At 47.9% G+C, this 15,429-nt stretch overlaps 1 protein-coding gene across 3 annotated transcripts in view; it reads left to right on the top strand.

Annotated features, from left to right (window-relative positions):
* The first annotated feature begins 5,556 nt into the window (after nucleotides 1–5,556).
* Nucleotides 5,557–15,429, top strand: part of Jarid2 (jumonji and AT-rich interaction domain containing 2) — a 289,580-nt gene continuing 279,707 nt past the window's right edge. For 2 of the 3 annotated variants that reach the window (XM_004667940.2, XM_045136481.1), the window contains exons 1-2: nucleotides 5,571–5,721; nucleotides 6,435–6,638. In XM_004667940.2, coding sequence (XP_004667997.2) covers nucleotides 6,594–6,638 — 45 coding nt within the window. In that variant the 5' untranslated portion in view covers nucleotides 5,571–5,721; nucleotides 6,435–6,593. Of the gene's footprint in view, nucleotides 5,722–6,434; nucleotides 6,639–15,429 lie in introns of all 3 variants that reach the window. The other variant, XM_045136482.1, reaches the window with a different exon arrangement.

Raw genomic sequence — 15,429 nt, 5'->3', positions numbered from 1 at the left:
AGAGAGAGAGAGAGAGAGAGAGAGAGAGAGAGAGAGAGGCAGGCACAGAGAGAGAAAGAGGCAGAGAGAGCTAGAGAGAATGGGCACACCAGGGTCTCCAGGCACTGCAAACGAACTCCAAATACATGTGCCCCCTTGTGCATCTGGCTTATGTGGGTCCTGGGAAATTGAACCAAGGTTCTTTGGCTTTGTAGGCAAATGCCTTAACTGGGGCTGGAGAGATGGCTTAGCGGTTAAGTGCTTGCCTGTGAAGCCTAAGGACCCTGGTTCAAGGCTCGATTCCCCAGGACCCACATTAGCCAGATGCACAAGGGGGCGCATGTATCTGGAGTTCTTTTGCAGTGCCTGGAGACCCTGGTATGCCCATTCTCTCTCCCTCTCTCTGCCTCTTTCTCACGCTGTCTCTCTCAATAAATCAATAAAAATAACAAAAAAAAATTTTTTTTAAATGCCTTAACTGTTAAGCTATTTCTCCAGCCCAAAGCCCCCTTCTCTTAAAGCTCTAAGCTATAATGAAACCTTTCTGAATCTTATTGTCTAGTTTTTGGAGTTCATTTGTCAAATACAAAAGACAAGAATCCAGGGATGGCCAGGTGTGGTGGTGCACGTCTTTAATCTCAGCACTTGGGAAGCAGAAGGTAGGAGGATGGCTGTGGTCCAAGCTAGCCTGGAACTACAGAGTGAGTTCCAGGTCAGCCTGGGTTAGAGTGAGACCCTACCTCAAAAAACAAACAAAATATATTTGGCCTCAGGAACCTCTTCTTTCAGAAGGAGTTTGTTTTTGCAAGTCTTAGAACCAGCCTTTCCTTAATGAATTTGTGCTTCATAAATAATTGCTGACTGACAATAGCTCTTACCTAAGTGACTGAGTGCCTTATGTGAAGTTTCTAATCTTACGTAGGTCTTTCTTCACATGTGGGGGAAGGGAGTGAGGAGGAGGGATGTAAAAGAATCATCTTTGACTGATATCAGGTTTATAAATAACTATGAGCCAGTGTACTCAGAAGGTGGGAGCTTCTATTGAAAGGCAGAACAGCTATTTCAATCCAACTGAGATTTGCAAGAGTATTTTAAACACACTAGGAGGTAAACCCTAGACATAAACAGCCATCTTCAAGATGGAGTGAGTGATGTCAAGGATACAATAGTTCTTTTGTCAGCCAGCGCTTCTTGTCTGAATTTACAGTCTTATTTGTCAAGCCTCAATAAAATGCCATAGTATAAACCAGAAGTGATCAAGTTTGAGGTCAGCCTGGGTTACAGTGAGACCTTACCTGGCAAAAACTAAAAAAAGAGCCAGGCATGGTGGCACATACCTTTAATCCCAGCACTTGGGAGGCCGAGGTAGGAGGATCACCATGAGTTCGAGGCCAGCCTGAGACTATACAGTGAATTCTAGGTCAGCCTGAGCTAGAGTGAGGCCCTACCTTGAAAAAAATATATATATTGACTTGAGAGAGAGAGGGGGGAAAATGAATGAGCATACCAGACTCTCTTTTCTTTTCTGGGCTGGCGAGATGGCTTAGCAGCTAAGGCAGTTACCTACAAAGCCAAATAACTCAGGTTCGATTTCCTAGGACCCAAGTAAGCTAGACGCACAAAGTGGCACATGTGTTGAGTTTCTTTGCAGAGGCTAGAGGCCTGGTGTGCTCATCCTTTCACTCGCTCCACCTCTTTCTCTAAAATAAAACTCTTTTTTTTCTTTATTTATTTGAGAGAGAGAGAGAGAGAAAGAGGTAGATATATAGAGAGGGAGAGAATGGGTAGGCCAGGCCCTCTAGCCACTGGATATGAACTCCAGATGCATGTGCCACTATGGGGAGTAGAACCTGGGCCCTTAGGCTTCATAAGCAAGGGCCTTAACCACTTAGCCATCTCTCCAGGCCCCACATCTAGTAACATTTTATGGAATAATATTTCTTGGACCATAATTTTGAAATAGAGGGGTGGTCTACACAGAACATGGAGCAAGGAACCCTGAGTTTGACCCTGGCTCACAAATTCAAGTAGTACATGATTTTAAGAAAATTATAGCATCTTAGTATTTCATTTTCATATTGGAATGGTGAGATGATAACACTCATCTTGTTCTGGATAGTTTTATGAGTTGGATTCGATTATGATGGCTGAGCTTTAACTACTATAAAAAGTCATGCAAATGAAAGGTCTCACTCAGATAAATATAAGATACATAGGTAAGTGATAAGGGACAAGTGTAAAAGAATTTGGCCTAGCAATTCTTACCAGCTGTGAATTGAAGTGTACTCAGGGGCCAGCAAGCACAGAACAAAGGTCTAAATGGAGTAACAGCATGTTAAATCAAGAAATGGCTTTTGTAACAACTGAATTTAGTTCCCTTGTTTTATTGACCATAGACTTGAGGTCCAGATCAGACAAGTGAATGGCCTAAGGTCACAGTTGACATTAGAAGCAACTAGCTGAGCACGGTAGCTCCTGTCTTCAATCCTAGCACTCAGGAGGTTGAGGTGGGATTGCCCTGAATTCCAGGTCTGCCTGTGGCTGCAGAATGATTTCCAGGTCAGTATGGGCTACAGTGAGATCCTGCTTCAAAAAATCAAAATGGGGCTGGAGTGATGGCTTAGCTGTTAAGGTGCTTGCCTGCAGTTAAGCCTAAGGACCAAGGTTCCATTCCCCAGTACCCATGTAAGCCAGATGCACAAGGTGGCACATGAGTCTGGAGTTCTTTTGCTGTGACTAGAGGCCTTGGTGCACCCATTCTTTTTATCTTCTTCTTTCTCTCTCTCTCAAACAAATAAATAAAATTTAAAAAATCAAAATGAATAAATAAAAGTAAAAAACAGGCCAGGGATGCCTTTAATTCTAGTACTCAGGAGGCAGAGGTATGAGGTTTGCTAGGAGTCCAAGGCCAGCCTGGGACTACAGAGTGGTTGCCAGGTCAGCCTGGGCTAGAGACTCTGCTTTAAAAATACTCCCCCCCCCCAAAAAAAATAAATGAATTAATTAAATAAATAAATAGTGTGTGAAATATCAAGGGCAACTCAAGAATGAATAGGTCAAGCATCAGGGCTTAACTGAAGAATGTACAATGTTAATGTGGATTTGGAAGCAGGGCGTGGTAACACATGCCTTTAGTCCCCGCTCCCGAGAGGGCGGATTTGGAGGATCACCTTGGGTAGGAGGCCAGCCTGGGGCTGCAGAGTGAGTTGCAGGTCTGAGACCCCGCCTCAAACAAACAAACAACAAAACACCAGCTGGGCATACCTTTAATCCCAGCACTCCCGGCTGAGAGCCTCCTGAGTTCCAGGCCAGCCTGAGACTACACAGCGAATTCCAGGTCAGCTCGGGCTAGAGTGTGACCTTACCTCCAAAACCAAAACCAAAATAAAAGCACCAAGTAAGTAAACAAGGATTTGGATAACATAAAAGGAAATTTAGCAGTATTCCAAAATGAAATTGGAGATAACAGCAGCTGTTTAAATGTCTAAGTAATTGGCATTACATCCTCAGTAAAGACAGATAATGTCTGGCCTGACCAGGATGGCAGAGGAAGGAAGTTCATGGATAGAGATGGTTACTTCCACAACAGGAAAGACTCTGAACCATTAAGAAGGCCAAAGTACTTTCCTTGATTCAGGGAAAACAAGACTATTATCCAAATCTTCTGGAAATGAGCTAATTCCTTCCTTCTGTGAAGGTGTCAACCAGCAAGTAAGTACTGGTCACCTCGTCTTGGTATTCTGGAATGAGAGTTCACAGGCCTAGACTGGGAAGTCCAGCCAGCCCACTGAGGGAACCCAGAAGCAGCTCACCTTTGCTCTTTAGTCTTTGCCTTGGGACTGACAGGCCGGGCATTAAAACTTACAGAAAGCTGTTTAAAAATCACTAACAGTGTAGAGAAGCAGATGTCCCTGGTGTATAGGTCATAATGACCAGAAAGGCTTTAAAATACCTGTGGTAACCTAAACTGTAAAGTCACTTGGGTGGTCATAACTGCACTGTAAAATGTGTCTTTTCTGCCAAGCCAAAACAGTGAACAAGTTTTGTGGGATTTAGGGCACAGGTGATCATTTATTTTTCTGATTGTGTGTAATGAATATAAAACTTTTATTTTTGTATGAAAAGCATGTAATTTTTTTTTTTTTTGAAGAGGTAGTGATGAAAGAGGTTTTTTGTTTGTTTTTGTTTTTTCGAGGTGGGGTCTCACTCTAGCCCAGACTGACCTGGAATCCACTATGTAGTGTCAGGGTGGCCTCGAACTCATGGCGACCCCCTACCTCTGCCTCCTGAGTGCTGGGATTAAAGGCCTGTGCCACAACGGTTTTAGGCATAATTTCTAGAGGAGGAAGTTGACTGGCTTTTCTTTATGGAGTGCCCACAGTGCCACTTGAATCCGTGGCTGTTACCTTGTTCCTTACAACTTTCTAGACACCATGATTAATTTTAACGCTGTTGCAAAATAAAAACCTGGCAGTGGTGTTAGCCGGGCGTTTACGTTTTTAAAAAGTCAGCCTACTGGGGAAGGAGACTACCTAACAGGAGGCAGGTGGACCAGGCAGCGCTTTCCGTCCCTATCGAGGCGAGCCTGACATCATTTGAAGATTGTTTTTTTCCCTCGCAAACCCCAAATATGAAAACAGAAGGGAAATCCACCACGCAGAACGGCGGCGTGGGGCTCGGCAAAGTTGCCAACGAGGCGAAGGTGCGAGGGAGCAGAGCCGGCCTTCGAGAAGCTTCCCCGGCCTGCGTGTGTGCGTGTGCGCGGGGGAGGGGCGGGTGCCGTTTACTTTCGCCGCGCCCGCGGGCCGCTCCGGACGCCAGCCCACGCCCGGGACGCGAGGACCCCGCCCGGCCCCGGTGCTCGGCGTCTCCACGCACCGCCGAGCCCGGCCGGCCTTCCGTCCCGCCCGCGACGCCCCGGGGGCCCGTGCGGCCGGGACACGCTCGCGGGCGGCCGCGGGCCCGGCTCGGGGAGGGGCGGCGGCGCCGGCACGCGGGGTCGTGCGCGGCGTGTGCGGGCGCAGCGAGCGCTGACCTCGGGCCACCCCGGCCGCGCTGTCCTGAGGTGACACCGACTGCGCGGCGCGAGCAGCCGGCGCCGCCGGGCAGCGACTTCGCTCCGAGGATTCCTCTCGGTGCGTGGCCCAGCCTTCCTCGGGACGGGCTCCCCGCTCTCGCCCGCACCGCCCCCGCGCGCCGCCACGCTCCGCGGCCTTCCCCGTGGGGAAGCCTGGCGGCCGGCCTCCGCGCGCGCACGCGATTCCTCGATTCCACAGGCGGTTCGCGACACGGGTGGGGGGGCGGGGCGGGGCGCGGGGCCGGGCCGGCCGCCGCCTGGGAGGGGACCGAGGGCGGGTCGGCGTGGGGAGTTCCTCGCTCGCGGACCACACGCTCCGCGGGCCAATCCCGAGCCAGCCTCTAGCTGTGTCGCACGCGGGACACGTCCAAGCGTTTGTTGGCCTGGGCCGGCGAGGGGGAGGGGGCGGAGAGGAGGAGGGAGGGGAGTTGAGTGACAGGCGGTGCAGGGCACGCTGGGAATTGTAGTTCCCAGTTCCCGTGGCCATAGCCATTTTGTAGTCTGGGGACTACAACTTCCAGAAGATCAAGGGGACCATTCTAAGGTGCCCCGGGAATAGGCGGCTCTCCCCCGGGCCCGGCGTCCTGGGGCACTGGTACCCAGCTGGCCCGGCTGCAGGTAGACGTGAAGGGCAGTGGTGAAGGCTCGCATGTGGCGGCTACGGGGTGAGCGGCGAGCTGGGGAAAAGGGGTGAGGTGGAGCGACCGAGCGTGCCATGCATTGAGCTAGGGAGCCTCTCTCAATTCTCCGCTTGGGCTCGGCGTGGGAGAGACGCCCGAGGGGCTGTCCGGAAGGGATTCTTAGAGGCCTTTCGGGGGTCTGGTAGACTAAGCTGCCGGAGTCTTCCGCCCCGGGCCGCGGGCGGCGGGCGCCGGGATTGACTGACGCGCGGTGGCTCAGCTGTGAGAGTTTTCGTCTGGCGTGGGGCGGGGAATTCTGCGAGGAGCCCTAACTTGTATAAAAGCAGAGTCCATTTAAAGTTGGGCTGGATAGCCTCCCTCTCATTGGTTCGGGGGCTTGGAAAAAAGAGACTCGGCGAGCTCGCCGTGCCGCCGCCGCCGCCGCTGGAGTTGACTCTTCTGCTCGCACTGCTGCTGCAGCACAAACGTGACTTCCAACATTTTAAATTTATCTTCCCCTTTTATTTTCCAAGATGTAACTACAGATCAGACACTAAGGACCTGCACGTTTCGCTGATGTAGTTTTTGGGGAAAAAAGGGGGGGAGTGAAGGGCGTCGTTTTTTTTTTTGTGTGTTGTATGTTTCGGGGGAAATTTTCCATTATGAGTGTTTTACTAAAGTGAATTTTTTTTGTTTGCTTCGTTCATCTTTGGCTCCCTTTTTTTTTTTATCCTTCTCAATTTCGGATTTATTTCAAGGCGAATCTGGCTTTGGGGGACGAGGAAGAAAAGTCGGATTACAAGATCACCACTACCAACAATAAAAATCACCAGGATTTTTTTTTTTTTGCAAATTTTTGACGGCTTTAAATTCATGAAGCAATTGTCCCTTTTTGCAATCAGCATTTGGATCTCAGAATGAGCAAGGAAAGACCCAAGAGGAATATCATTCAGAAGAAATACGTAAGTGTTCCTAACAACACATCCTTTGACTTGCAGTTTTAAGCAATGGCTGTGAATGTCAAGTTTGTAGATAATTCTGCAGCTGAAGGGTTTTAAACGTAGCGTCCGATCAGACAGTTTCTTTCTTTTCTGAAAGGGCTTTTCAGGCAAAGTCGTGTCTGCCTAGTTTGGTTGAGAAAACAGATTGGTGTGGAGATACCTCAAGTGAATAAATTGACCTCGAATGACACAACCATAATGTAGTTTTCGATGAAAGGCAAGGGATTTTAGTGGGGCTTGGGGCGTGTGGTGTGTGTGTGTGGGGGGGCTGCGGTAATGTAACTAAACTGCATTCCTGGGCGGATTTGGCCCTATATTGCACTTTGCATGCAAATGAGCTTCTGGTATTATTATTGATGTTATTTGGAAAATCATGTAAGGCATGAGTGCTGGAAGCCATTTAAGTTGCAATCGAGGGTCCGACTATGGCGATCTGGTCGCTTTGGCAGGTCCACATTTAACGTAAGTGGTCGTTTTGGCTTGTGTGGTTTGCAACATAACCCAGTTGGGAATCACGTTACAGCGAATGCATTTGTTGGGATTGACTTTTTAATAATGAGGTCGATCTTGTATTCTTTAAAAAAAAACATGATTTCCAGTTTTAGGGCAAAAAGACATATACCATGGCTAATGTTTTAAGTATATGTAGAAATATGACTATATATGCCTCCAAATAACTGGGCTTCTGAAATTGTGGTTTAGAGATTTAGGTGGTTTGTAATAGTTAAATTTGTTTTGTTCATAGTACAGCTACATTTTGATTGGCATAGGGAGTGTTTTTGTTTTGTGTGGTGGCCTTTTTTTTTTTTTTTTAAGTTTGGGGGGGAGGGAGCCTAGGGGGACCGAGGGATTAACCAAATATGCACTCGAGTGATTGGTGGCTAACTGCATGGTTGAAAGCGAAGAGCCCTTTTTTTTTTTTTTAAAGGAAAAAGGCCCTTTGAAGATACATAAAGAATGTTACAAGAAAGTTTTATTTACTAAGAGTTGACAAATTGGTGTTAATATTTTGCCCTTTTGATAAGTGTGTAGTGTGCCAAGGGAGATGACCTTCTGGGCAGTGGTTTTGTTAAAATTTTATTTCATGGAAAACCTGAATGCCTCTTCCGGAGGGCTGATCCTATCTAGACACGTAAACTTACTATGAAAGCAATGCAAGATTAAATAATCCAGTTCGATTCCCCAAGCTGTTCCATAAAGAATTAAGAATTAAAATACATCCGCATTGCAGAGGGCTGGGTAGAATGCAAAAGCCTAGTTTAAAGTCGGTCTGGGGAAACTGCTTGAAGACTGCCTTTCCTGGATCGTTGAACCTCGGCCCCAGCCCGTCCGTTTCGGAGGCAGCCACAAAGGAGATGGGGTAGAACTTGGACCAGACTGGTCTCCATCCCGGACCTCGCTAAGTTGGAAAGCAGCGCGGGGCGGCTTTCTTATTTGGGGGTGGGGGTTGTTGGTGGCCGCAGGATCCTCTCGGGTCCGGTCGCTAGCTCGTGTGGCCGGCGGTGGCGGCGGGAGGCAGGGCACGAGTTCGGCTGCGTTGCGGAGACCGTGTTCGCGACGTGCTCGGGCCGGCTACGGCCGGGAAGGCTGGGCCGGCGGGTGGCCTGCAGGGGGCGGGCTCGGGGCTCGGGGCGGGCGGGCGCCGGCGGTCCCGGGCCCCACTCGCCGGCCCAGCGAGTGGGTGGGGTCGGGGGCGGTGCGTCCCCGGGCCGGGGAGAGGCTGGCGGGGGCGTGGCGGGGAGGCCGCCGGCGCCCCCCCCTCGGCGCACCGCCGAGCATGGCGGCGGCGGTGGCCCGGGAGCGTCTCTGCCGCCCTGCCCGCGGGCTCCGGCGCGGTCTCGAGTGCAACAGGTTAAGCCGGCGAGACGTCAGCGCGCGGCGCCCCTCCCTCCCTCCCTCCCCCCGACCCCCGCGGCGCCGGGGCCCGCCCGGAGCGGCCGCGGTCTGTTGTCATTGTGACGTCACAAAGGGACGGCCCGGGTGGAACCTTCCTCTCCTCGCCCGTGACGTCAAAAGTCGGGCGGGAGGTTCCAGGCCGCGGCGGAGGAAGGAGCGGGGCGGGGGCGGGGGCGGGGGCCGCCGCGGAGCCGGGCCGCTGAGTGGGAGGAGGAGGATGCCCAGAGTCTCCGTCTTCCGCCCTAGGGTGCCGCAAGTCTCACCAGGTGAGCGCCGGAGTGCCTTGGGTACCCACGCGGAGTGCTGTGGATCCTTGTTGGGATAGTCCGGGGCTGGGAGGCAAAGAGGAGGCGCTCCATCACGTAGGAAGATTGTCACTCCTGTTCAGGTCTCTTGATGGCTGGGCATTACTATCCGGGGTCCCCACGCCCACGCTAATGAAAACCACGGGAACTGTTCAGGGGAAGGTTAGCTTATGGGAGAGCAGTGTTGAAGATTTGGCCCCTGTCTCTATGCCTTGTTGGGGGATGTTGGCAGGATGTGGTAGGGTGTCTCTGAAGATCTTGTGCAGAGCCACAAGTGTGCTCCTTCTGAAAGCTTTGCATTGTCACGGTGTGTGGGGGGGAGTTCCCCTTTGCCGTGGAAATTTTGTTGTGGGGGCGTAGAGATGGAAGGATGTTCCTTGTACTGGGACGACCACCTGAGCTCTCATGATCCACTGGGCTTAGTTTTTAACAGAATAAACGATTCAGATTGTGTCTTCACTTAAGTAAAATGGAAAAGTAATACCTGCTTTTGTCACTTTACTAAGTCACTGAGATTATGTGGGTGGAAGATGTAAAACAGTGTGAAGCTTTATATGGAAGGTGGCATTATTACTTGAGCTGGTGGAAGGCAGCATGCTTTCTACAATGGGTCTCAAAAGCTTTAGATGCCTGCCGAGTTGCCATTTAGTTTATTGCCTCAGCAAAGTAGAGTTCGAGGGTGTGTTGTAGATGGCAGGGTTTGGGAGAAATGATGGTTGTATTTCTTATTAAATGACATCTTTGAAAACCTCATAAATTGCAATATAATCCTGTCTTAATTGTGTTGGGCATGGCTCCCACTACAGTACCTTAAATAACTGGAAACCGCTTGCCTTTTAGAGCCCCAATTCACTTGGACAATAAAACAGTTGCATATTTTGCTCAGTGAATGTTTTCTGCCACTTCCATCAGTGGAAACTGCTTGTTTATTCTTAGGGGAAGTAACAGGATAAACAGGCATCTCAGCTGTTTGGTCTTCCTTGATACCTCATAGGAGTTTCAAATAAATTCTCTGCTACATGAAGATGTGATTGATGCATTTACCCCCAAAATAACAATTTGATTTCTAGGTCAGGACAAGCAGAGTTTACGCTGTCATGCTGTAAGTTTCCAAGGTCTCCTTTTCCTTATTTGAAAGTGGCCTGGTGCAGTGCTACATGGCTGTGATCCCAGAACTCAGAAGTACAAGCAGAAACTCATCTTTGGCTACCTACAGAGTCTGAGTGCAGGACTAGCCTGAGCTATGTGCAGCTCTGTCTCAAGCACCCTGCTCTCCCCAAAATGCAGTGTGATTGACTGGAAGTTTGCTTCATAAATTTCAGAAGCAAAATTTAGCATAATTAGCTAAAGCTGTAAAGAAAAGATTAAGAAGAAGTAAACCAGGGATGAACACTGGGAGTTGAGCTCATTGTTAGAGGTCTCAAGGCCTTTGAGTTCAATCTCCAGCACTGAAAGAAAGAAAGAAAAAACAATACACCAAAATAAAGGTTTAGGTTTAAGAACTTTGTTCTTTTCCCCTTGTACAAATAGTGGCTGGGTTACTTTACATTTATAGTGGGGAGAACTTGCAGAAGTTACTTAATTGCTATATTTTCCTTTCCTGGTATGTTAATATGGCTTTTTTCCTGCTTTGTTTCTAGTAGTGGAAAACCTTGCCCTTTTCGCTGAAAGTCTAGGGCAGAGGCAGTTAATTTTTGCAGAGCTGGGGGTTGAACCCAGGGCCTTGTATGTGTTAGGCAAGTTCTTTACCACCAAGCTACATCTGGTCCCAAGCCTATGCTACTGTCACGGTACAGGCACGGTATATAGACAGTAGCCGTCAGGTTGAAAGTGTGTCAATTTAAAATGAACAATAAGCCTTGTGTGGTGACACAGGCCTTTAATCCCAGTACTCAGGAGGCAGAGTTAGGAGGATTTCTGTGAGTTCGATGCCACCCTGAGAATACAGAGTGAATTCCAGGTCAGCCTGGACTAGAGTGAGACTCTACCTCGAAAAACCAAAAGAATAATTAAGTTGTGTCCGGAAAGTACAGATTGGGTTTAGTACCCTTTGTAGGCTGATGTTGGACAAGTGTCCATAGCCTCTTGCCCGCATAATAGTCACCTAGAATTCTCCTGTAGTTGGAGTCTAGTGGCATGTCTACTCCTAGTTGTTAGAACAGGAGTTCCTGTTGTGGTTCTAGGGCAAGTAACTGACTTATTATAAGCCAAGGGCCTTGGAAATCACTCCAGTGTTAATGTACACCCCCAAAGGCTATTTAAGCTACTGCTTTTGGAATAAAACATCCATTCCTGCCTTTTTTTTTTTTTTTAAACTAGAGTCTCACTTTAGCTTAGACTGACCTGTCACTCACTCTGTAGTTCCAGGCTGGCTGGGCTTGAAAACTTCTCTTGATGTATATGATTTGGTTAAATTCAGAGTAGGACTGTTTTCAGAGTGGATAAGGGAAAGTCATACTAAGCCAAGTACATAAACATTTGGGGCTAGTCTGGAGTATTTTTTAACATTGTTTCTATTTATTTATTTGAGAGAGGGAAAGAGGGGGAGAGAGAAAGAGAATGGGTACACCAGGGCTTCCAGCCACTGCAAACGAACTCCAGATGCATGCACCACCTTGTGCATCTGGCTTATGTGGGTCCTGGGGAATCGAACCAAGGGCTCCTTAACCGCTAAGCCATATCTCTCCAGCCCCTAGTCTGGAGTATTTTGAATTGAATGGTCTGTCTTTGGTGGTTATAGTAGGAGGACTCAGACTCTGGGGCATTTTGTTATAATCCGGGTTGCACAAGGTTCCATTTCTGCTAACGTTACCAGCTGAAGTCTCCCAAGCGTTAATGGGGTCAGCTCTTCTTACCACCCTCCTCTTGCCCAGCCTACTTACCCTTGGCTGCAGAACATTCTGGTTTCCTTTCGCAAAGCTTCTGGCCAGTAGACAGCTCTGGGGTGTGCCCCTGTCCCCTTTGGCTCCCACCCAGAAGGCTTGCCAAGTGTCAGATGTTTGTTCCCAAATCTGGTTATTCCAGTTGGGCTTATTCTTGTAATTACAATTAAATCTTAGGTAAACCTTGAAATGACCAAAAAGAATTGGTTCAATTTGAAGTTGAATGTTTTGGAGAAGACATGATAAAAGTTAGCTTCTAAAAGAAAAAAGTCTGTTAAATTAGGTGTAGGCCCTGGACATTTAAAACATGTTGTGGATTTTTTTCATTGTATTTGTTTTTGTGTTATCTGTGTGGTGCATGTATGCAAATGTGCATGCCATGTGCACCCACATGGAGACTTTTCCATATTATTTATTGAGAACAGTCACTGAACTGGAAGAGTGTTGTTTTCAGTTAGACTAGCTGACTCTGGAGTCTCACTGACCCTCCAGGCATTTTTTATATATGGGTTCTGGGATCGAACTCCAATCCACACACGACAGCAGAAAAGGCTTTACCTACTGAGTCATTACACCCCATGGTGCTGTGGGCTAGGCCATACTCCAAGTTTTCAAATCATTTCCTTTGAAAATCCAAGCTTCATTTGTATCCAAACTCATCTCTGCAACAAGAAAAATACACCGGGGATCAAGTCTGAAGGACAGTTCACATGAAGAAATACAGACCATGTTTCTGAATCAAAAATGAGCCCTGGACACTCTAGCACTTAGAGGCTGTTAGGTTAGTTTCACAGTTTGAAGGATGGGATTAAAGGCGTGTGCCCCCATGTCTGGTTATTTTCTACTCTCACAATCCAAACTGGCCTGAAACTTCCTGGGTACCTGAGAATGGTTACAGATAATAGTGCCATTCACTGGGGTTGGGGGTCAGGGGCGAGGGTGGGTTAGGCAGGTACCACCTAGTGGTTTAGCAACTAATTCATGGAGTTCAAAGTTTGTCTTCATTTTTTGTTGTTTGTTTGCTTTGAGACTCATGTAGCCTAGGATTATAGACATTCACTAACATGCTTGGCTAAAAGTTTGTGTCTTATGTTCTGGCAGCTTCATTGTCTCATGCGATATTGCTGAAAGTTGGTTCCATTTCAGATCCTTAAGTTGGCCTGTCCCCCCCACCCCCCAGGCTCAGGCTGACCTGGAACTTACTATGGAGTCTTGGGATGGCCTCGAACTCACGGCGATCCTTCTACCTCTGCCTCCCGAGTGCTGGGATTCCAGGCGCACACCACCGTGCCTGGCTCCATGCCCGCCTCTTTTTCTTTGGTGGCAGGTTCGTCCTCTGCAGTCCCCAAGCGCTGGAATTACTGGTGGGTGTCATCATGCCTTTCTTACTTTAGGGTTTTTTTTTTTTTTTAATAAATTTTATTTATTTCTTTTTCAAGCCACTGCAAACTAATTCTAGGTGCATGTGTCCCTTGTGCATCTGGCTTACATGGGTCCTGGGGACTTGAACCAGATTCCTTTGACTTCACAGGCAAATGCCTTAACCACTAAGCCATCTCTCTAGCCCACTTTAGGTTTTTTATTCAATTTATTATTATTATTATTATTATTATTTCTGAGGTAGGGTTTTACTCTGGCCCAGGCTGAGCTGGGATTCACTATGTAGTCTCAGGGTATTCTCGAACTTATGGCTGTCCTCCTAACTCTGCCTCCCCAGTGCTGGGATTAAAGGCATGCGCCTCCATGTTTGGCTGCTTTAGGATTTTTTTAAAATTTTTAATTATTTATTTATTTGAGAGTGACAGACACAGAAAGACAGATAGAGGGAGAGAGAGAGAATGGGCGCGCCAGGGCTTCCAGCCTCTGCAAATGAACTCCAGACGCATGCGCCCCCTTGTGCATCTGGCTAACGTGGGACCTGGGGAACCGAGCCTCGAACCGGGTTCCTTAGGCTTCACAGGCAAGCGCTTAATCGCTAAGCCATCTCTCCAGCCCTGCTTTAGGATTTTTAATAAAGTTAAATGCCTTCAGAAAAGATTAGTTCAGAGTTTTTTAATTATTATTATTATTTTTTTTTTTGTGGCAGGGAATCACTTTACCCCAGACTGACCTGGGACTCACTCTGTAGCCACTATCTTTTGGTTCTCAGTGAAAGTATTAAAAGCATAGCTGACCCTTTCTGGTGCCAGGTGCCACAATCCTGCCTGCTTCTAAGGCTTTGTGTCCCCGTTTTTTTCAATTTTTATTAACATCTTCCATAATTATAAAAAATATCCCATGGTAATACCCTCCCTCCCTCATCCCCCCTTTTTAAATAAATATTTTATTTATTTGAGTTAGAGAGAAAGTAACAGATAGAAGAATGGCCGCTGCAGGGCCTCTAGCCCCTGCAAATGAATTCCATATGCATGCTCCACCTTGTGCATCTGCCTTATGTGGGTCCTGGGGAATCGAACTTCGGCCCTTAGTTTGTGCAGGCAAGCACCTGAATCACTAAGCCATATCTCCATCCAGGCCCCCCCCCTTTTTTTTTTTTGCTTTTCGAGGTAGGGTCTCACTCTAGCTTAGGCTGACCTGGAATTTACTCTGTAGTCTCAGGGTGACCTTGAACTCATGGTGATCCTCCTACCTCTGCCTCCCAAGTGCTGGGATTAAAGTTGTGTGCTACCATGCCTGGCCAGCCTTTTTTTTTTTTTTTAATATTTTTTAGTTTTATTTATTTGAGGAGGGGGGGAAGAGGGAGGAACGGGGAGGGGGAGGGGGAGGTGGAGGGAGGGGGAGAGAGGGAGAAAATGAATGAATGAATATGGGTTCGCCAGGGCCTCTAGCCACTGCAAACATACTCTAGATGCATGTGCCACCATTTGTATCTGGGTATTGGGGAATTGAACCTGGGTGCTTAGGCTTCACAGGCAAGTGCTAAGCCATCTCTCCAGTCTAACTTTGTTCCTCTTACTTCTTGCAAATAGCTTTCAGTTTAGAGTCTGGATGTCTGGGGTAGGAAAGAGCCTATGTGCAAAGGCAGAAACTGTTCCACCGTGCGAGGACTGGGTCCCACCTGAGCGGTGGCCAGAGCTGTTGTACAGCCCCAGGTCTTCAGGTCTCTGCGTTTATTTTGCACTTTGACTACAGTTGATCTTACTGCTGTGTGATGAGAATGCCACCCACCTCCCCTTGGGCCCGTCTTTGCCCTTTGCAGGAATTTAGAAACCCCTGGATTGTGCAGAAAGACTTTATAGTGGTCACTCAGCACCCACCCTTGGGAGACCCAGCTGATATTGAAATAACTACCAACACTTATGATTTTTTTTTTTTTTTTTTTTTTGGTTTTTCGAGGTAAGGTCTCACTCTGTCCCAGGCTGACCTGGAATTCACTATGGAGTCTCAGGGTGTCCTTGAACTCACAGCGATCCTCCTACCTCTGCCTCCTGAGTGCTGGGATTAAAGGCGTGCGCCACCACGCCCGGCGACATTTATGATTTTTTTTTGACATTTATGATTTTTATTGCAAGTTCACAAGAAGGGGCTTTTGAGTCCATTTTGCAGAAAAGAAAACCAAGGTTAAAGTTTTATCTTCTGCTTTTTAGTTCAGATGAAATAGATTAAAATTGATCTGTATAGCTCTGAAGGAAAGAACAGGTCCCTTGTCTCTTGACTTTGAGAGGTTTT

The sequence above is a fragment of the Jaculus jaculus genome, chromosome 17 (genome assembly GCF_020740685.1).
Source record: "Jaculus jaculus isolate mJacJac1 chromosome 17, mJacJac1.mat.Y.cur, whole genome shotgun sequence".
Taxonomy (NCBI): domain Eukaryota; kingdom Metazoa; phylum Chordata; class Mammalia; order Rodentia; family Dipodidae; genus Jaculus; species Jaculus jaculus.
The sequence above is the reverse complement of the archived record's forward strand: the minus strand, read 5'-3'. Positions and strand labels throughout refer to the sequence as shown.